The sequence below is a fragment of the Archocentrus centrarchus genome, chromosome 13, assembly GCF_007364275.1.
Source record: "Archocentrus centrarchus isolate MPI-CPG fArcCen1 chromosome 13, fArcCen1, whole genome shotgun sequence".
Classification (NCBI taxonomy): Eukaryota; Metazoa; Chordata; class Actinopteri; order Cichliformes; family Cichlidae; genus Archocentrus; species Archocentrus centrarchus.
Genome location: NC_044358.1, coordinates 25,066,689 through 25,084,761, shown reverse-complemented (window position 1 = coordinate 25,084,761; position 18,073 = coordinate 25,066,689). Strand labels below are relative to the sequence as shown.

Genomic DNA, 18,073 nt, shown 5'->3' with positions numbered 1-18,073 from the left:
CTAGTATATAATATACTATAAAGTAAGGGGTACTACTAAAAGATTTTAATTAGATTGCTTCCCAGGCCTTACTTCCAAAGAACACCTGGAGGCACTGTTGTACAGCTGTAAAAAAAACTGGTGCTGCATTCACTGATTAAAAAGATCTGATCACTGCAGAAATAACATGCACAGAGTTTTTGTACTGTCGTATATACTCATACAAAATTCAGCATTCAAACTACAATCTAGAGCTTTCATTTCAGTTCAGTACACTGTTTTGTGGCTAAAGTATGCAAAACCTATATCTATTACGACATTACTGAGGTCACTTTTCTCTTCCACTTATCTAAATGCAAAATGGATTTTTTGTGAGAAAAAAAAGGAAACAAAAATGAATTAAAAGGAAAAAAAACAAAATACAAGCCAAAGGCAGGTAAACAGATGCCTGTCAGCTAAAATTGTACCCCAACAAATGTTTTAGCCCTCCCAAAAAGAAATTCAGACATATTTTTCATAGTTTACATAAAAAAAAGCTAAAAGTTAATAAAGAAGATGATGGTTTCTTGACTGATTTGCATGCCTGGGCTAGAAACCCGATGAACTGATTTAAAAATTAAATAATGTGAGGTGTTCTACAATGTGTTAAACTGGAGAAACAACACTCTGGTACACATGCAGCTGGTGTGAAACACACATCACATTTAATCGAACAGTTACACATTCATTTTGAACAATCATGTTAATATAAAGGTCACTTTCTGTGTGATACTGCTGGCTGTTCCCATCCTCAGACAAACACAATTCAGCAGACACAGAGCCAGCAGAGACCAGCTTCAATTTATAAAAGGTTTAGTTCTACTTTTAGCTTGATAAGAACAGAGTCACACATATTAGTCCTTAATGCTATTAACCTCAAAAGTCCCCGATAAACCAGGTCAGAATCTGCAAATACACAACTAATTAGATTAAGACGCAGAGGTGTCATCTGTCACAGAATCAGCAAGTTACATAAACGTTAGAGAGACAATTTACCCAATGACATCTGTCTGCCAGTGAGGGGAAAGAAGTCCACTTTCATTTTAGCTTATATTTATTCTCCTTTTCATCTTAGTTTATTATTTTAAATCATATTCAAATGATTAATTTAGCCTTGTTTTGTATAGCTCATCTTTTTTGTTTATGTACATTAAAGCACTCTGAATTTTCACATCCATTGTCCTAAAACTTGCTCATATGATGTCAGATTTCTGTCAGGAAATGTTTGTTAGTTCAAACAAATTTTGCTGAATTGACTGGCAGTCAGTATCTGTACATGCAGTACTGTGCAAAAGTCTTGAGCCACCACTACCACTACCACCACTACACCATACAGCATATAAGGCAAAAACAGAGTTTGTACAATTCTAACGAACTTGAAAGTCAATATTTAGTGTGACCACCTTTATTGTTCAGCACAACCTGAACGCTCTTAGGCAGTTTTCTTGTGATTTCTTTAAGTTCTCTTCAGGAATATTTCTGCAGGATTCTCGAAGGACATCCGAGGCTCTCCTCTGCATGTTGGATGCCTTTTGTTCTGTTCCCACACTGCTTCAATAATCTCGAGGTCCAGGAGAGCCATCCATGACTGATAGTGTGTGTGTTTTTCTATCCATTGGCAGTGTGTTTGGGATCATTGTCATGCTAAAAAATGAAGGCACTGCCAATCAGACGCTTTCTAGATGGTACTAAATGGTAAATCTGACTGTACTTTTCTGTGTTCATATTTCCATCAGTATAGACAAGATCCCCAACAACACTGGCTGGAATGTAGCCCCAAACCACAACAGAGTCTGTTTTACAGATGGCTGACACTCCCTGCCGTACCTCGCTCGATCTCTGCAGGACATATTGATTAACAAACATTTTGAACCAAAAATTTCACATTTGGATTCATACCCCATAAGACTTGTTGCCACTGATTTTCAGCCCAGTTCTTGTGTAATTTGGCATACCTCAGGCTTTTCTCCTTGTTTCCCTTCCTCAAGAATGGCTTCTTGACAGCCACCCTTTCACTGAGACTATTTCTGAGGAGGCTTCAGTGAGTAGAGCGATCAACTGAACGGCCAGATGCAACTATTGGTTCCTGTGTCAGGTATTTGTTGGGATGTTTCCTATTTCTTAAAGACATGACTTTCAGATACTGTTCATCTGCTGTAGTTTTTTCTTCCACTGCTTCTTTTGTCCTCCACAAAGGACACACTGTAAAACATGCTGAGATATGCTAAGTTTTTAGCTATTAGCTCTTTGGGAATCACCTTGTTGGTGCAAAAATACTATTTTATCCTTGTCAAACTGTGTTATTGCTGGCATTATTCACAGATTCAACTAAAAGAATGTGAAGAAATTATTTGTTTTTGTGACAGCCTGCTAGTACAAATTGCCTTAAAAAAAAACAAACATTTAAAATGGGTTCTTTGCTAAGTTGTCTGTTATGTGTAGACATAACATTGGTTCATCCCTTAGGTTCAATGCCTTGTTTACACTTGAGTGACTCATAGGTCAGAGTTAAGTGGCTTAACAAACAAACATTCCTCTGAAAATGGTCAGGTAGAGGACTGGACTGAAAATGAGTTAAAAAAAAAAAACAGTCAAAGTTCTAAGGAAAAACTGAAACTTCTAGAAAGCCTGGAGAACTATTGCTGAAGACCAATTTATAAAACGACAAGAAAGTCGGACTCTTTGGAAGCAAAATATAAAACAATGAGGGGTGGGTGAAGACTTTTGCACAATAATATATAAAATATTATTTGCCTGTGATGATGTTTTGTTGTGCTTGTGAACTTTGACAAATTGATTTCCACAACTCTACCTCCTGACATTTTAAAAGAAACTTCTACTAATTTTATTTGACCCTAAACAGAGAGCACATGATGGCGGAAAACCCTACATACATTATTATCACTTGAAATTTAATTGTTTTTAAATAATTAGATTATCAAATAAAACATACTAGCTAGAGTATAATAACTATAGATGAATTAGATTACTTCATTTTTTCAATAATCCCCTCTGGAGCAAATTAAGAAAATGTATGAATCCATTTATAGATCTCCCAAATTGTGTAGAGAAAAATGAACAGTACTGGTAACCTCAAAGGGTAATATGATTACCCCTATACAAAAAAAACAAACAAAAAACCAGTATGCTGATTGTTGTTTGGATGGAACAGATATAAATCCTCCTATAGAAGAGCAAGACTGATCATGCGCTCTGCCTGTGCTGGGCAAAATATCCTGGTCATAATCCATGCATGTGCACAGACACAGGGCGCTTGTGCTGGCCATGCGATTATCAAGCACTATTTACAGAGCCGGTACTACACAGACAGAAGTAGAGAAAGAAGGACAAGTTGTGGGTGGGGCCAAACTGGGGGAGATAAAGCCACAAAAATGGGCCAATAGAAGTGCCAGGCTGATAAAGCGAGAGGGGAAGAAGAGAGGGAGGAAGACAAAGCAAGACAAGAAGACAGAGAGACACGGGTCTTGACGAGGAAGGATTCTCTACAAGAAAGTCACAGGATTTAAAAAAAAAAATGGCCCTGATATTTTTAAACAGAAACTAACTCAATGTTTCATTTCATAGGATCTTTCTGTAAAAACTATTTTTTGCTTACCTGCTTCCCCCGCTTTGGTGTGGGGGGAGTCTAACTGTTGCACTGGACCTGCTGAGGAAAACACAGGAGCGGAGAAGGGGCACCCGGAAGAGACAGGGTGCCGCCAGGTCGAGCAGGAAGCTTGAGCATAGGCTCCGTGGAGTAATGAGGACGGCAAGGCGGGCCAGCAATGTGGAGGTTCCCTCCTTCCTACGACAGCTGGTGAAAGAGACAGAGAAGATGGTCACCTTCTTCTTCAAAGGGGGGTCCAGGGAGACAGGACCTGGGGAGGAGGACAGTTTGGATGAGAATGATGCAATGCCCAGTCCGTACCTGGAACGGCCCATCTTGGAGAAGTATGTGTCAGAGGGGGGATCTCATTTGGGGTTGAACTATGCTGTGGCTAGCATGCAGGGTTGGAGGGCTCAGATGGAGGATGCGCACACCTGTATGCCCCAGCTGAGAGGAGAGCTGCGAGACTGGGGATACTTTGCTGTTTTTGATGGGCACGCGGGCACCACAGTGGCACAGTACTGTGCCAGACACCTGTTGGATCATCTCCTGGCTACAGGTACAGGTTAATCACTGTCTCTGAATCAGAATTTAAGATTGTTAGAAAAATATATTTAAATCTAAACACATGTAAAGCAGGAAGGAAAACACTTCCAGTTTTAATGGCTTTAATCATTAACATCCAGACTTTAAATTCACTTGCTGTAGACAGATTAATAGTAGTAGCGCTCTGGCAAGTCAATTGATTTAACAAAGTTTAAAAGTGTGTGTTTGAACTTCTAAACTACACTATTCAAATTTCAAAACATGAATATTAGATTGTTTTCAGAAACTCTTGAAACATACATTCCTGGGGCTTAATTTAAAAGGGGGGAAAAAAAAACTACATTGGGTTTTTGTACACACCTACAGCGTTGCTCCACTACAGATAACGTTTTGACTCTGAAGTGTAGGTTCAGTATGCTGATTTAACTCTAGGCTGTTAAAAGTTGAATGTAAAATGGTATTTCACAAGTCAAACACCAATCTTTGATTCTCCCTCTTTTCCAACAGGTGGGATCAAAACAAACGAGGACCCCGAGCAAGTAAAGGAGGGCATCCGTGAGGGCTTCCTAGACATTGATCGTCAGATGCACAAAATGGCACGTCAGGACAGCTGGGACCGAAGTGGCTCCACCGCAGCAGCTGTCCTGATTTCACCACGCCACGTTTACTTTATCAACTGCGGGGACTCCCGCACCCTGCTCTGCCACGACAGCCAGGTGGTCTTCTACACTGAGGACCACAAGCCGTTCAACCCCAGAGAAAAGGAGCGGATCCAGAACGCTGGAGGCTCGGTGACCCTGCAGAGAATCAATGGCTCGCTGGCAGTTTCCAGAGCGCTGGGAGACTTTGACTTCAAGGAGGTGGACTGGAGGTCGCAGACAGAGCAACTCGTGTCACCAGAGCCAGAGGTGTACGAGCTGGAGAGGACGCCTGAAGACGAGTTCCTAATTCTAGCCTGTGATGGTGTGTGGGACGCCATTGGAAATGAGGAACTGTGTGCCTTTGTGCGCAATCGTCTGCAGGTGTGCGATGACCTGAGGGAGATTTGCACCCAGGTCATTGACCTCTGTCTCTATAAGGTGAGAAATCAGGCCGAAGTGATAGTGAAAGACTCTGACAGTGACAGGTCGGTACAAAATTTCTATTGGCAAGCGCAATAGAAACCACTCAGACATACTGTAGATGTTTAATGAAGAAAAATTAATTTTATAATGATAATTCAGCAGTGGTGCTTCAGCTTTATTAAGACCCTTATGCCCAAGGGATATCATTTTATCCAAAGAAAGAAAGAAAGAAAGAAGTTCTAAAAGAAGAAATGTCTCATCAAAAGAAAAGACTGTATTTTTACATATATTCACTACAATCACAGATCATAGAAGCTCAAACCACTGTGTACAAACTTCAGTATTATCCTGAGGTCTTACCTCGGCAGACCTTCTCCTGTTTACATCAAACTCTGCCTTTCAATAAGACACAAAGGTGTCTGGTGGATTTGTGAATGGCAAGCTTTACGTCAAGAAGGTATTACGCTAACATTGTTATGTAAGTAGATTACTCCTGCTGGTCTTCTTAATGCTTTTTAGGTACTGTCCATCTAAACACTGTCAAGCCCTTTGCCTGCTCTATAAATAGCTGTATTAAGGCACCCTGGGACAAGATAGGAGGGAAGAAAAGCTGCACATGGCTGGGATTAGGACTGAATGTGAATGTGTTGACACCAGCTCAGACTTTATCCTGGACATGATGGGGTGCTATTTATTTCACCTAAAAAAGGATTCATGTAACTACTGAATAAGTACATGTTGCAGTACACACTGAGCCAACAGGATAACACCACAATGACTTTACAGGTTGCATTTTTTCCAAAAGGTACAAACTACAATAATGTGTATAAATCATCTGTACAGTTGTCTTGTCACTTGCCTGTGACATCATATTGCATCTGTCTCCCTCTGCAGGGCAGCCTGGATAATATCAGCATCATCATTGTCTGCTTCTCTGGCGCCCCCCAGGTGTCACAGGAGGCACTGCAGCAAGAGGCAGAGCTTGAGCAACAGATTGATATGAAAGTGGAAGGTATTCATGATTTCCCTGCTACAGGCTAAACTAGATACTCTTAGGTCCCTATTTTATAAATAGGTTGTTTTACCCATCTCCATTCACAGAAATTATCCAGATGATGAGGTCCAGAGATGAGGACCCTGACCTTCTGTATGTGATCAAATTCCTGGCAGCAGAAGCGATGCCAGGGCTTCCCCCAGGAGGAGGCATCACCAGCAAGTGAGCAATTCATGTCCACAAACACTGACCAGTTGTAGTGGAACAGATTTTGGAGAATCAAATACCTACGATCAGTGCTTCTACCTTTGCAGGCGAGACTGCATCATCTCAGCATATCAGAAACATGTCATGGCTCTAAGGACTCAGGAGCCTATGGTAAGGCACAAAATACTTGCATCAGAAATGCATCTAATACCAGTAGATCTATAGATCTTCTGTCATGTTACAGTTGGAAAACTTTAAGTAGGCATCAAAGACCTTAGAGAGCAGGATAATTTGAGGTCATTAACTAAACCATAAGTTATGGATTTGTTGTTAGCACTTAAATAAAACTGTAATAAAATATTCTAGTTTCAGCTTCTAAAGTATGAAGATTTTGCAGGTTTACTTTCTCTAACAGTAAATTCACATTTTCATGTTTTTGTTCATTGCTTTTGTTCAAACCCCAGTTATATTTAGTATAACTTATAATTAATAATAATAACAAACACGCTTTACAGTGTAATTTTTTTTTAGCGCTACCAACTATAAAATACTCTTTGTCTTGTGACATTTCAGGACATTGAAGGATCAGAGGAAGACTCAAACTAAAGCCATAAAGACTCAACACTGGGAGACCGTGATGCTTTTTAGATGTGCACTACACTAAGAACAATTCTTTAAGTAACATGTTCTTTTTGGGTATAGCCACACATATACGCTGTACAGTCACTTCAAATTAAATTTAAATTAAACATCCACTCTCCGTTTTTTGTTTGGTAACACTGGCACTTTTTATCTTCCAAATTTACAGTACTGTGCAAAAGTCTTGAGCCACCCCTCTTTTTAAAAAATATTTTGCTTCCAAGCAGCCAGACTCTTGAATTTTGTACAGTGTTCTTCAGCAACAGCTTTCCAGGTTTTCTGAAGGCATTTCAAGGATTTTCTTTGGACTTTGGCTGCTTTTTCACTCATTTTCAATCCAGTCCTTGTACCTGCCCATTTCAGAAGGATGTTTTTTTTTTTTTTTGTTGAACCACTTAACACTGACCTATGAAACATACAAGCATTAAAAAGGCACCTAACTCGAGGGATGAACCAGTAATGTTTCAACACATAACAGACAATACAGCAAAGCATCAGTTTTAAATTTGATCTTTTGGTACTTTGTTACTAGCAGCCTGTTGCAAAAACACAATTGTTCTAATTTCTTCAGTTGAATTTATGAGAAATATACAAAATATAACACAGTTTGAAAGGCATAAATTAGTATTTTGCAACAATAAGGTGAGTTAGTGGCATATCTCAGCATGGTGTGAAGTGTGTCCTTGAACATTCCAAGAAAACTGGACAAGTGGAGGACAAAAGAAGCAGCGGAAAACCTTAAAAAACTATGTACAGCAGATGAATAGTATCTGAAAGTGATATCCTTAAGAAATCTGAAAGAAATCCAGCATGACCTCAGAGATGCATCTGGCCTTTCAGTCAGGGGCCAGATGCAGTCCATCGACTGTTTGCTGAAGCTTCATCAGAAATGGTCTCAGTGTAAGGGTGGCTGTCATTTCAGCCAGTGGTGTTGGGGATCTTGTCAAACTTGATGGAATTATGAACATGATTATGAATTACGAAACAAAAATACACTCAGATTTTGAACTACAGTGAGGTACCATCTGGAAAGCATCTGATTGGCAGTGTCTTCATTTTTCAGCATGACAATGATCCCAAACACACTGTCAATAGATAGAAAAACACCCACACTATCAGTCATGGATTGGCCTCCTGGACCTCAACATTATTGAAGCAGTGTGGGATCAACTTGACAGAACAGAACTAAAGGCAGCCAACATCCAAAGAAGAACTCTGAATGTCCTTCAAGAAGCCTGGAGAACTATTCCTGAAGACTACATAAAGAAATTACAAGAAAGCCACCTAAGAGTTCAGATTGTGTTGAAGAATATAGGTGGTCATACCAAATATTGACTTTTGCCTTGTATATTGTATTTCCATGTATCTTTGCACATGTTTCAATAAATGTATGCACCTATATCCCAGTTTACTTGCAAAATATAAAGAAAAAAATGAGCGGTGATTCATGACTTTTACACAGTACTGTACTTTGTTATATGACAGCAAGTCTGCCCATCAATTCACTACTGCTTATCCAGGGAGTATTTAATAATATACCAAACATACGGTGCCCGGTGAGACACTGATAGTCTACTCATCATAGAGGTGTCTGTGTAACTGTGTAATGCAGCTCATTCACATTACCATCTGATACTGTATACAAACTGTATATAAAGAAAACAAATGATCTGACACTTGTGATGGACCACAGTATCTCTCAGTAAACAATCAGTTTGTGCAGTGCTGTCAGGGAGCAAAGGTCACGCAGATAGTAATAACTTGGCGTAACTTTTTGTTACATCAACATAAACCTAGGCCATGAGAGAAGAAAGCCAGAGCCTGAGACACAAAAGGATGAAGAATGAGGAGAGGTTTGGAGCCAAAGAGGATAAGAGGTTACCAGGAATTAGCACACTTGCCTCATTACGTGTGAAATCTACAGCATTTTAGAGGGGATGTGCGATGTTTTATGTCAACATGTGCTTCAAATTGCAGTGGAGTTATAGCCAAGAGATCTCTGATGCATAGCTCAGTGATAGTAGAATTTATTCCATGTGTGCAGGTTTCAGATTAAGGACAGACAACCATTTTACTTTAACATTTAATATTTTATTTGTCAGATCTAGACATTAGAATGTAAGAGTAAATCTGATTGATCTGATGATTTTTTTTCCCACTGTCAGCTTCAATTTGTGCTAAGTCTGAAAACTAGACCTCTCTTGTCCTCATTAAGGCAAAACTAACTAAAACCCCCTAAAAGTAACACTTGAGACAGTTTAGGGGTCTCTCCCTGGAATTCACGTGTTCATCAGAATGTTTCGCGAGGGTGTGGAGAGGCTCAGCACCTCTTTATTAACTGCCAGAGTAGACCTTTTATTAGACTGCTCCTTATTCTCATCTCCTCGCTCCTGACAAGTCAGATCACTGGAAATTGCTCAGAGCAGCACCCTTCAGCTGGGAACACTTGTGACCAAAGATAAAGAGAAAGAACAGGTGGAAAAGAAGAAAAGGACCCGAGAAGAAGGCACAAAAACTAGCATATAAAACGTGAGTAATGACTGAGCTTTTGTGCCATTTAAGTTCAGTTACACTGCTGAAGAATGGTTAGTGTGGCCTCACAGCAGGAAGTTAAGTGGGTTTGACTCAAAACCAATGGCTGGAGCCTTGCGCCAGTTCTTCCTTCCTCTGTTGCAGTTTCCTGCCTTAGGTTAAAGACACAATGGTGAAATATGTAGCCTAAAAGCCACCAGAGGACCATTAACCTGGCAGCTACTATTTAGCTGACAGGGAAAGCTTGTAAATGTCAAGATGTCAAAGAAACCAATGGAAATGTGAGCAACATTGGGATTTTAGAAATATCCCTTTTTAAACGAGTGTTTACTTGGTCTAGATAGCTGCAGCGTCTAGAACAAAGAAGTTGCAAACAAATAGGGTTGGCTTCAGTGACGTGCAGTCAGGGGAGGCAGGTGAGGCACGGCCTCACCTGTCATCGTGGAAATATAAAATTAAAAAATAAATTAAATGGTTATATTCATTCAGTGATTAGTATTTTAAAGTTCTTTTCCATTTAACTACACCATTTTTAGATTAGTTTTTTCAAAATCGCTGAATTTTTGCATTTGCCGGTCAAATACTAAGAGACGAACGGTGAGGCACCAGCCCGGCGAGCCGCACCACGGATTGCGCAATCCGTGGTGCGGCTCAGTATAGTCATTGCCAATGACTACTAACTGTGCTGGCATGCTATGCAGTGAGACCGGATTACTTTCCCTTTGCATGTGGCTATTAAAATGTTCTAACACTTTTACTATATGAACTAAATTTCTATATTTTAGCTGGTGTATATAATGCACAGTTTTTTTTTTGTTGTTTTTTTCATTAACAACTGTATGTGTGTGTAATGCATTCTTGTGTTGAGCGATCATGAAACTGCTGCGAAGAGACTCTAGGTGAGGCACGCAGTTCTCGTGCCTCATGGTAGGGGGCGCTGGTGATCCCAGGGACTCTACGACTCCTCGGCGGCAAGCTACCATAAACAGTTAGCAAGGCCAGTTAGTTTTTTCCTGTTGCTTGGCCTTATGTTCAACATGGAAGATTACATAACTCAACTGAAAGAATTTTCTAAACTGGACTTTCAATCGAAGCAGAAGATAATAATTAAAGGAAGACCAACACCGGAGCTAAAAGGTTTGCTTCAGACTATGTTAATGTTAAACAAAACAACTGTTGCCAATCAAATGGTGAATAAGCTATATGTTTGTAAATCTGATGTGATGACGTCAGTGCCTCACCAGTCACGACCCTCACCGCACGTCACTGGTTGGCTTATATGCAAAGAAAATGATTTGTTGTTTTTAAAACCATTTCCTGCCTGTGTGTGTGTGTGCGCGCGCATGCTTGGGGACACACAGTGTTTCAGATGGCTCAAAATTCAGATGAAGATTATCTTTAAGACAAACTCTCAGAGCTGTTAATCCTGCCTTCCTTCACTGACAGTGAAATTAGTTTAAGGGGCAGCAAAGGACAGCAGGAAGCATTTCCATGAGAAATAACGAGTTCTGTGTACATGAGGGAATAACAGTGTTGAAAAAAGACAATCTAGAAAAATATGAAATTATCCGTTAATTAAATCTTGAGTGTGTGTATATATATATATATTTCAATTTATAGTCCTTCCTGCGCTATTATCCCCTGGACAGTTAACCTTATTTGTGAGAGAATAATCTGGACACTCGTTGTGCCTTACTGTTCCACTATTTGGCACAGTGGGGACAACAGGATTGTGTGTCTGCTGAAATGTCTGTCCAATTAATTGAAGCACCTGAGTGAAAGAGTAGGTGCAGGTCATTACAAAGCTGACTGTGCTCAGTGTCGCGTGGAAACACGCGGACAGACAGCAAGTTACTGAAAGAAACAAACTTAGAAGAATTTAGTTCGGCAACAGTCAGTCATCTTCTTTAACTTCAGTGTCTGAATGACCATTTAAAGTTAAAATAATCTCCTTAATCTAACGGTTTGTCACTCACCTGCAGCCAGGTGAGATGCCTGTGAATGCAGGGAATATAGGTTATGGCAATGTGCCGGTGAGCGCCTCAGAGACGGCCCCTCTGCTCATACCCGAGCCCGCCTCTCTGTGGAAGCCCATGACGAAAGAGGAGCTGGAGGCTGCTGACGGGCCGGGATGGAGGAAAGTGCGCTTTTACTTGGTGCTGCTGTTCTGGCTTGCCTGGGTGGCCATGCTTACCACCTCCGCCGCCATCATAATAAAGAGCTCCCAGCCCGTTGCAGAACCGCTGAAGTGGTGGCAGAAGTCTCTGTTCTACCAGGTGCAGGCCGACCAGTGGACGGAGGAGCAGGCCGAGGGGTCAGAGGGCATCTACGGTAGGACGGTTCAAAATTAAATTTTGAAATCTGGATTTAATATTCCTCTGCTCAACAAGATTTGACACAATGCAGAACCTCATTCACCACTGCGCGACTGTCTGCCTCCTTGTGGTTAGGAGGCGACTTCGTCACTACTACGAGGATAGCTCTAAAAACGAATGCAATGTACTCAATCCTGCCCCTATGAAAGCTGCAATCTTGTTTATATTGAAACCAGCTTTTCATTATTTTGTTCATGGTATTTACGTCAGCAAGGGCTGCAACAGTAAAGCCTCAGTGTAACTGCGCCATATGTGCATCTGTAGCACCACAAACTACATCCTCCAGAATCACCATAAATATAATACATCATTGTATCATTGTATTTGCAAGTGCGTGTGAGTTTGCATAAATAATTGCTTTCGGTTTAACAATTTTGCCATTATGATAAGGTCAAAAAGCTGCATACAAGTACTTCTCTTATCTGAGTCTGTGAGTAATACTGTGGGCTACCGCATGATTGCAACAAGGACAAGAGACTGAAAGCATGTTCTTGTATTTACTTTGAAAAATAAGAACTTTTTAAAAAAAATCCCACATGTGAGCATCTGGGTACAACATCAAAATAAAGAATAAATAACGGCTGTACTGAAGTATACATCGATACAATCCCATCACATGAGGAAATTGAATATGATGTAATTCTGAACATAAGTAACTCTTTCTGATGTTTATTTATTTATTTTATTTTTCTCAAGCAGTGCATGAGCAGCTTCCCTACCTCAGGTCTTTGGGTATAGGGGCTCTAATCCTGAGGGGTGTGTTTGATGTTGAGGTCTCTCCTTCAAACCTCACTGCCACTGATGCAAACTTTGGTACGCTTGCTTGGATGCAACATCTACTCAGTGAGAGCCGCAAAGCAGGTGAGTAAATCACTGTTTTTGTCAAATGGCATACAAACCTGGTTTTATTGGCCTTTATCACTAATTGCTGGGCTTCATGCTGGTCATGCAGATCTCAAAATTGTGTTAGACTTGTGTGAACTGGATCTGTTGGGACCTCAGGATGTAGGTGGAAACCTCTCTGCAGCCACACAGGTAAAACCTGCTTTCTGATGATGCAACCAGTGACACGGGATTACTCAAAATGGAATGGGACTGTTCTTTCCGCAGCGTGCACTCCACTTCTGGTTGGAGCATGGCGTGTCAGGCTTTGTTATCTGTGACACTGATGCAGCATATTCAGAAAAGGTAAAATGATGCTGACATATTTTAAATTGCGTTACTGTACGCGCAGGGTTACCATTAGCTCAGTTTTCCCCATGAAATTTACTTTTCAGACTCTGCTGGAGTGGAGAGGTGTCTTTGGGGAATTCAGCAGTCGTGAAGAGGAAAGGTGCAGTTATACATGTTTTTTTTGTGTGTGTGTGTGTGTGTGTGTGTGTGTGTTACATTAATATTGTAAAGGAAGCTCCAGGATTGTTGGAAAATTTTTCATTTCAGGATCGTGGTAGTAAATCAGACAGCAGATGTTCTGCGTCCACTAAATGGTTCCGGTCAGATCAACATTACATTGGTGGATGTGGTCATGAGGTCCATTCTGCCACATTCACATCACCTCCTGTCTGCACAGGAAGTGGCTAGTGCTATACAGACAAACCTGCAAACAAGAGGAGATGATATATGGCCCAGCTGGACAGTAAGATTCCTCTATATAAAAAAAAGAAAAAATCCTTGGTGATTCTTGCATATTTTGATGGCAAAAAAAAAAATCTGAACAAGAATTTCTAAACACAAGGGACATTAGAAAAGCTGTAGATGGAGACATTAAACTGTACACTGGCTGTCATAACTGCATAAATGTGTCATGTGTAACACAAGAGACACTTCAAATGTTGGTCAGCTTTATTTACATAAGTTTTCAATACATATTAATTGTTTCAGCTTTGGTTTGGCAAGTGACACTTTTTTTTTTTTTTGTACAGGTTGCAGGTAAAACCTCTGATGAACTGAGGAAGTTACTTCTGGTGTTGGTGATGACTCTGCCAGGATCACCAACAATCCAGGATGATAACAAGATGGAGAAAACAAAGGTAAAGCCTTGTTTCATTGATGAATTATTTTAAAAGCTGATGATGTCATGTAAAACATTTCTTCCATGTAGTATACATCACTGAAATTCAGTGTGTTACACAGAGATGGATGAGCCATCAGGGACCCATATACTCATCATAAAGTTATCTGTTGCTCCATAATATCTGAATGAGACTTGTTCTTGGTCTTAACTAACAAATGCAACTCTTGCAACTCTTGCAAAACCGTCACTTTATTTGGGGTATATTGTATTTAATTTTCTCATTTGTCTCTAACATCTCTCCCTCAGGACAAGGGGGAAAAAAACCGTGCAGCTGTTCAGCTCTTCTCCTCCCTCAGCTTCTCCAGAGCCAGAGAAGAAGCTCTTCAGTGTGGTAGTTTCACCTTCCTTCCTTTCAACACATCGTTGTCCTCAAACTCCTCTTGTGTCCCTCCTTTATGTCCCCCAATCCTTGCCTTCCTGCGCTCCTGGGGTTGTGCCCATTTCCTTGTTCTGCTCAATGTTGGGCCTGAGCCTCACACCCTGGACCCTACCTGGGCCTCGAGGTTGCCTGAAGCTGGAATGTTTGTAGCAAGCACGGGAATGGATCGTTTTGGGTCAGCGTCTCTCTACACTCTCAGACTGCAGCCCTACGAAGCCATTGTAATCAAACTTTTTGAGGCCGGAAGCCATTCGTAGAGCTTCTGTGTTTCAGTGCTTGGATTTGAAGTTTATCTCAGACCACAATGATGCAGCTGTTCAGAGGTCACTTAAAGTCATGGTTCTGTGTTGCAGCATTTGACATAAAGATAGTGTTCCCCTTTAAATTCTGGGAGGTTATCTGTAACATAGCGCAAGTGTATGAACTGAGAAAATTGTATATTTACAGTAAAATCAATATATTTATGATTTCATATATTCATGAGCTGATAAAATAGGTAAATCTTGAGCAAGAGAGAGTGAGAATATATGTCTCTGTGTGTATATGTATATATGTTTCCTATAAACACTGTACCCATTCTTATATCTCTTGGATCTCCCTATTCCAATGATTGTTTTCCTGTTTGTGCTCTTGTTGTTGCAAGTCTTCTATGTCTTTGTCCTGGATATGTCTCGTTCAGTTGCTGTACTGCTTTGTTAATTAAAAAAAGATAGAAAAAGAAATGAATACATAAATTCAAAGAACTGAATTGCTACTGTTGCATCCTTTTTTTTAATTTAAACTGACCTTGTTTTCAGCTCTCTCTCTTACTGAGTCACCTCCGACTACTTAACATTTCACAATTTGCACATCATTTCACTTCCAAAGAAACATTAAGAAATTTGACAAAATTGACAATCTGCAAGTCAGATGCTTTTGCGATGCATCTGGATAAACTTATTTATCAATTATACTTATTTAGTCTACAAAAGAAAATCTTTTTCACAACACTGTCCATGTTATATTATCTCTAATGTGGGACCTTTCTATAAAATGGAGAGACTTCATCTAAAAATTGATAATTGAAATTAATGTTCTCAATTAAATCAAATGTACTGACTCACATTTTTTAAAAACTAATGTTTCTTGACACACGCGGACATTTTCATGAGTGAGTTGCAGTATGAGACACACAAGTCTTTCAAGACATACAAAATATGAATAACTTTTTATTTTCGTTCTTTTCCATATTGGAATATTACATGGCTGCAGATTTGTTGAGACTATTCTGGATTGAGGGCAGTGAATAGTTCAATAATAATCTTGCACATCTGTTACACACATTGAAATAAACCATGTAAGCAGGTATGTTGTGTGAGCTGGATCTTCTGTCACACATGCTGTAGACACAGATGATGTATTAACAGACTTACTGTGCCCTAAAGAAAAGGCTGACAGAGGAAAAACAATACATTCATGCATACCCATACAGCTTTATGCAACTGCACATATTTTAATTTTGCAGTGTCATTCACGAATACATAAATTCACAAAACTGAGAGCTGAAATAAAAACACTGTGTAGATGTACCACCAGTTATAAGTGGGTCTGTAACAAAAGTGAAACAATCCTTTTTAGAACCGAGAACTATTTCATAGTATCCAGAGTGTTTTCATTAAAATGAATGAATTCTCTTTTATTTTGAGTTCCTGAAATGTTTTACTGAATTTATGAAATGGTCACTTAAACATGTGGTCAAGTTTGGGCTAACCAAAGGATACCATGGATGCTGGGTATAAGAAGAGTTTAAATTGTGTAATATTTTAGTACAACTCAGCCTTACTTGTAGTTGATTTCTAAGATGTTCTTCTTCCAAACCTATGATTTATTTGATTAAAGTTAAACCCAGCTTTTGTTAGTTTTGCACTTCTTCAGCTGTCTAAACTTGTCTTAAAACACAGTGTGAGCCAAATCCTAAATACTCATGTATGTAAACTATAAATGGTGAAAGCTTTTTTAAGGTTTATAGTTATCTGAAGCATAACTTGATCCTTTGTCACTGAAGAGTGGCTGCCTGGGAAAATATTACTTAACGTGTTGTTTATACCTGGTAACCACCAGGTGAAGCTGTAGTACCAGTAACTGCTCAGCTGCTCCTCCAACCATAACCTCTCTGACCACAACCTCTTTTATGAGTCTTTACTATTAATCTTAAACACATAACGACCTTCTAAAGATGGAAAACCAGTATTGATACATTGTTGATTACAAAATCAGCTGCCATCATACAGCTGTTGATTTCTTCATTGCTACTGTTGCATCTTTTTTTTTTTTTTATTTAAACTGACCATGTTTTCAGCTCTCTCTCTTACTGAGTCACCTCTGGCTGCTTAACATTTCACAATTTTCACACCATTTCACTTCCAAAGAAACATTAGGAAATTTGAAGAAATTGAAAATATGCAAGTCAGATGCTTTTGCGATGCATCTGGATAAACTTATTTATCAGTTATAGTTATTTTGACTAAAAAAGAAATGCATGTATTTAGGTCATGTAGGCTGTTTAGGGGGACTTCAGTCTTGCCAAATTGATGAATAAAACATACAAATTATATTTGACATGAATGAAGTGTTAATGATAGAATAAAGGATATTCTTTCATTCAGTTCAATAGATGTACAGTTCAAAGGTTAAACTGTATATCCTCAGAGCAAAATGTGTAGGTGGTAATGTGTCTGGCTTACATTTTGATTCATGCATGTTTGAGTATAAGTGAAAGCAAAAAGTGAATGTGAATCGGAGATATTAAAAAAAAATTGTCATTCCCATACATTTGCACTAACTTGAATAAATCAAACCAACACAATTATGAAAAAAAAACCCCACACACACAAAATTACAGCACAGGAAAAAGCCATTAAGACAGTTACAGCTTTAAAGTTAAAACAACACAAGTGTAATTCTCACAGTACACAATGCAGCAGCACAGAATTTTAAAAGCAATAAGCTCTTAAAATAAAATTCACAATCATCATAGGTAGTTTACATACCAGTGATAAGGAGGAGGAAAGGTGGAATGCAACATTCAAGCAATACAGTGACATTATGGACAGGACTCCCATAGCCTTCTCTGAGGCAAAAAAGTAACCCATATTTGTAATATTAACAGTTTAGACTAATCAATTTAATTTCTTGATATATTATTGGTAAACTTGCTAAAACGGCAGGTTTCTTTTCACATTACTGCTTTAATGTTAATATATGTGAAAATAAATTTTTAAAAGTAGTTTTTCTCCCAACTGAGCACAATTATGTCAAGGTTCTGATCTACCAACACACATATTACATTTTCACATTCCCTTAAATGTTGTAGATGTAAAAATGTGAAAGATGTCTGTTAGGAAACATAAAAAAACTAGTCAGTGTTATGAGTCAGACAATCTTAACTCCAATTTAAAAAAAACAAACCTAGTTTGAAGAAATGGAAGACTTCTATTTTTGAAAGAATTTTTTATTTCAGTCACAGTTGACAGTTGATACGGAGGTTTAGATAAGGACTGGATTTTTTGTTTTTTAGTGCAGAAAGGATATTTCAGGAGACTCTGATGCAAACTGTGGAAACAGTTACACTGTCCTGGAGAAAAGGGGCACTGCATGTG

At 39.3% G+C, this 18,073-nt stretch overlaps 2 protein-coding genes across 2 annotated transcripts; both read left to right on the top strand.

The window, feature by feature from the left end:
- The first annotated feature begins 3,343 nt into the window (after positions 1 to 3,343).
- Positions 3,344 to 7,187, top strand: ppm1na (protein phosphatase, Mg2+/Mn2+ dependent, 1Na (putative)). The gene is made up of 6 exons (XM_030743679.1): positions 3,344 to 4,184; positions 4,679 to 5,250; positions 6,130 to 6,247; positions 6,337 to 6,451; positions 6,544 to 6,607; positions 7,010 to 7,187. The coding sequence occupies exons 1-6, from the start codon at positions 3,779 to 3,781 to the stop codon at positions 7,040 to 7,042; spliced, it is 1,308 nt and encodes a 435-aa protein (XP_030599539.1). The 5' UTR covers positions 3,344 to 3,778; the 3' UTR covers positions 7,043 to 7,187.
- A 1,720-nt stretch (positions 7,188 to 8,907) lies between these two features.
- LOC115790915 (4F2 cell-surface antigen heavy chain) lies at positions 8,908 to 15,113 on the top strand. Its single transcript, XM_030744925.1, has 9 exons — positions 8,908 to 8,952; positions 11,590 to 11,938; positions 12,682 to 12,843; positions 12,935 to 13,017; positions 13,093 to 13,170; positions 13,260 to 13,315; positions 13,423 to 13,618; positions 13,905 to 14,012; positions 14,303 to 15,113. The coding sequence occupies exons 2-9, from the start codon at positions 11,599 to 11,601 to the stop codon at positions 14,690 to 14,692; spliced, it is 1,413 nt and encodes a 470-aa protein (XP_030600785.1). The 5' UTR covers positions 8,908 to 8,952; positions 11,590 to 11,598; the 3' UTR covers positions 14,693 to 15,113.
- The last annotated feature ends 2,960 nt before the right edge of the window (positions 15,114 to 18,073 follow it).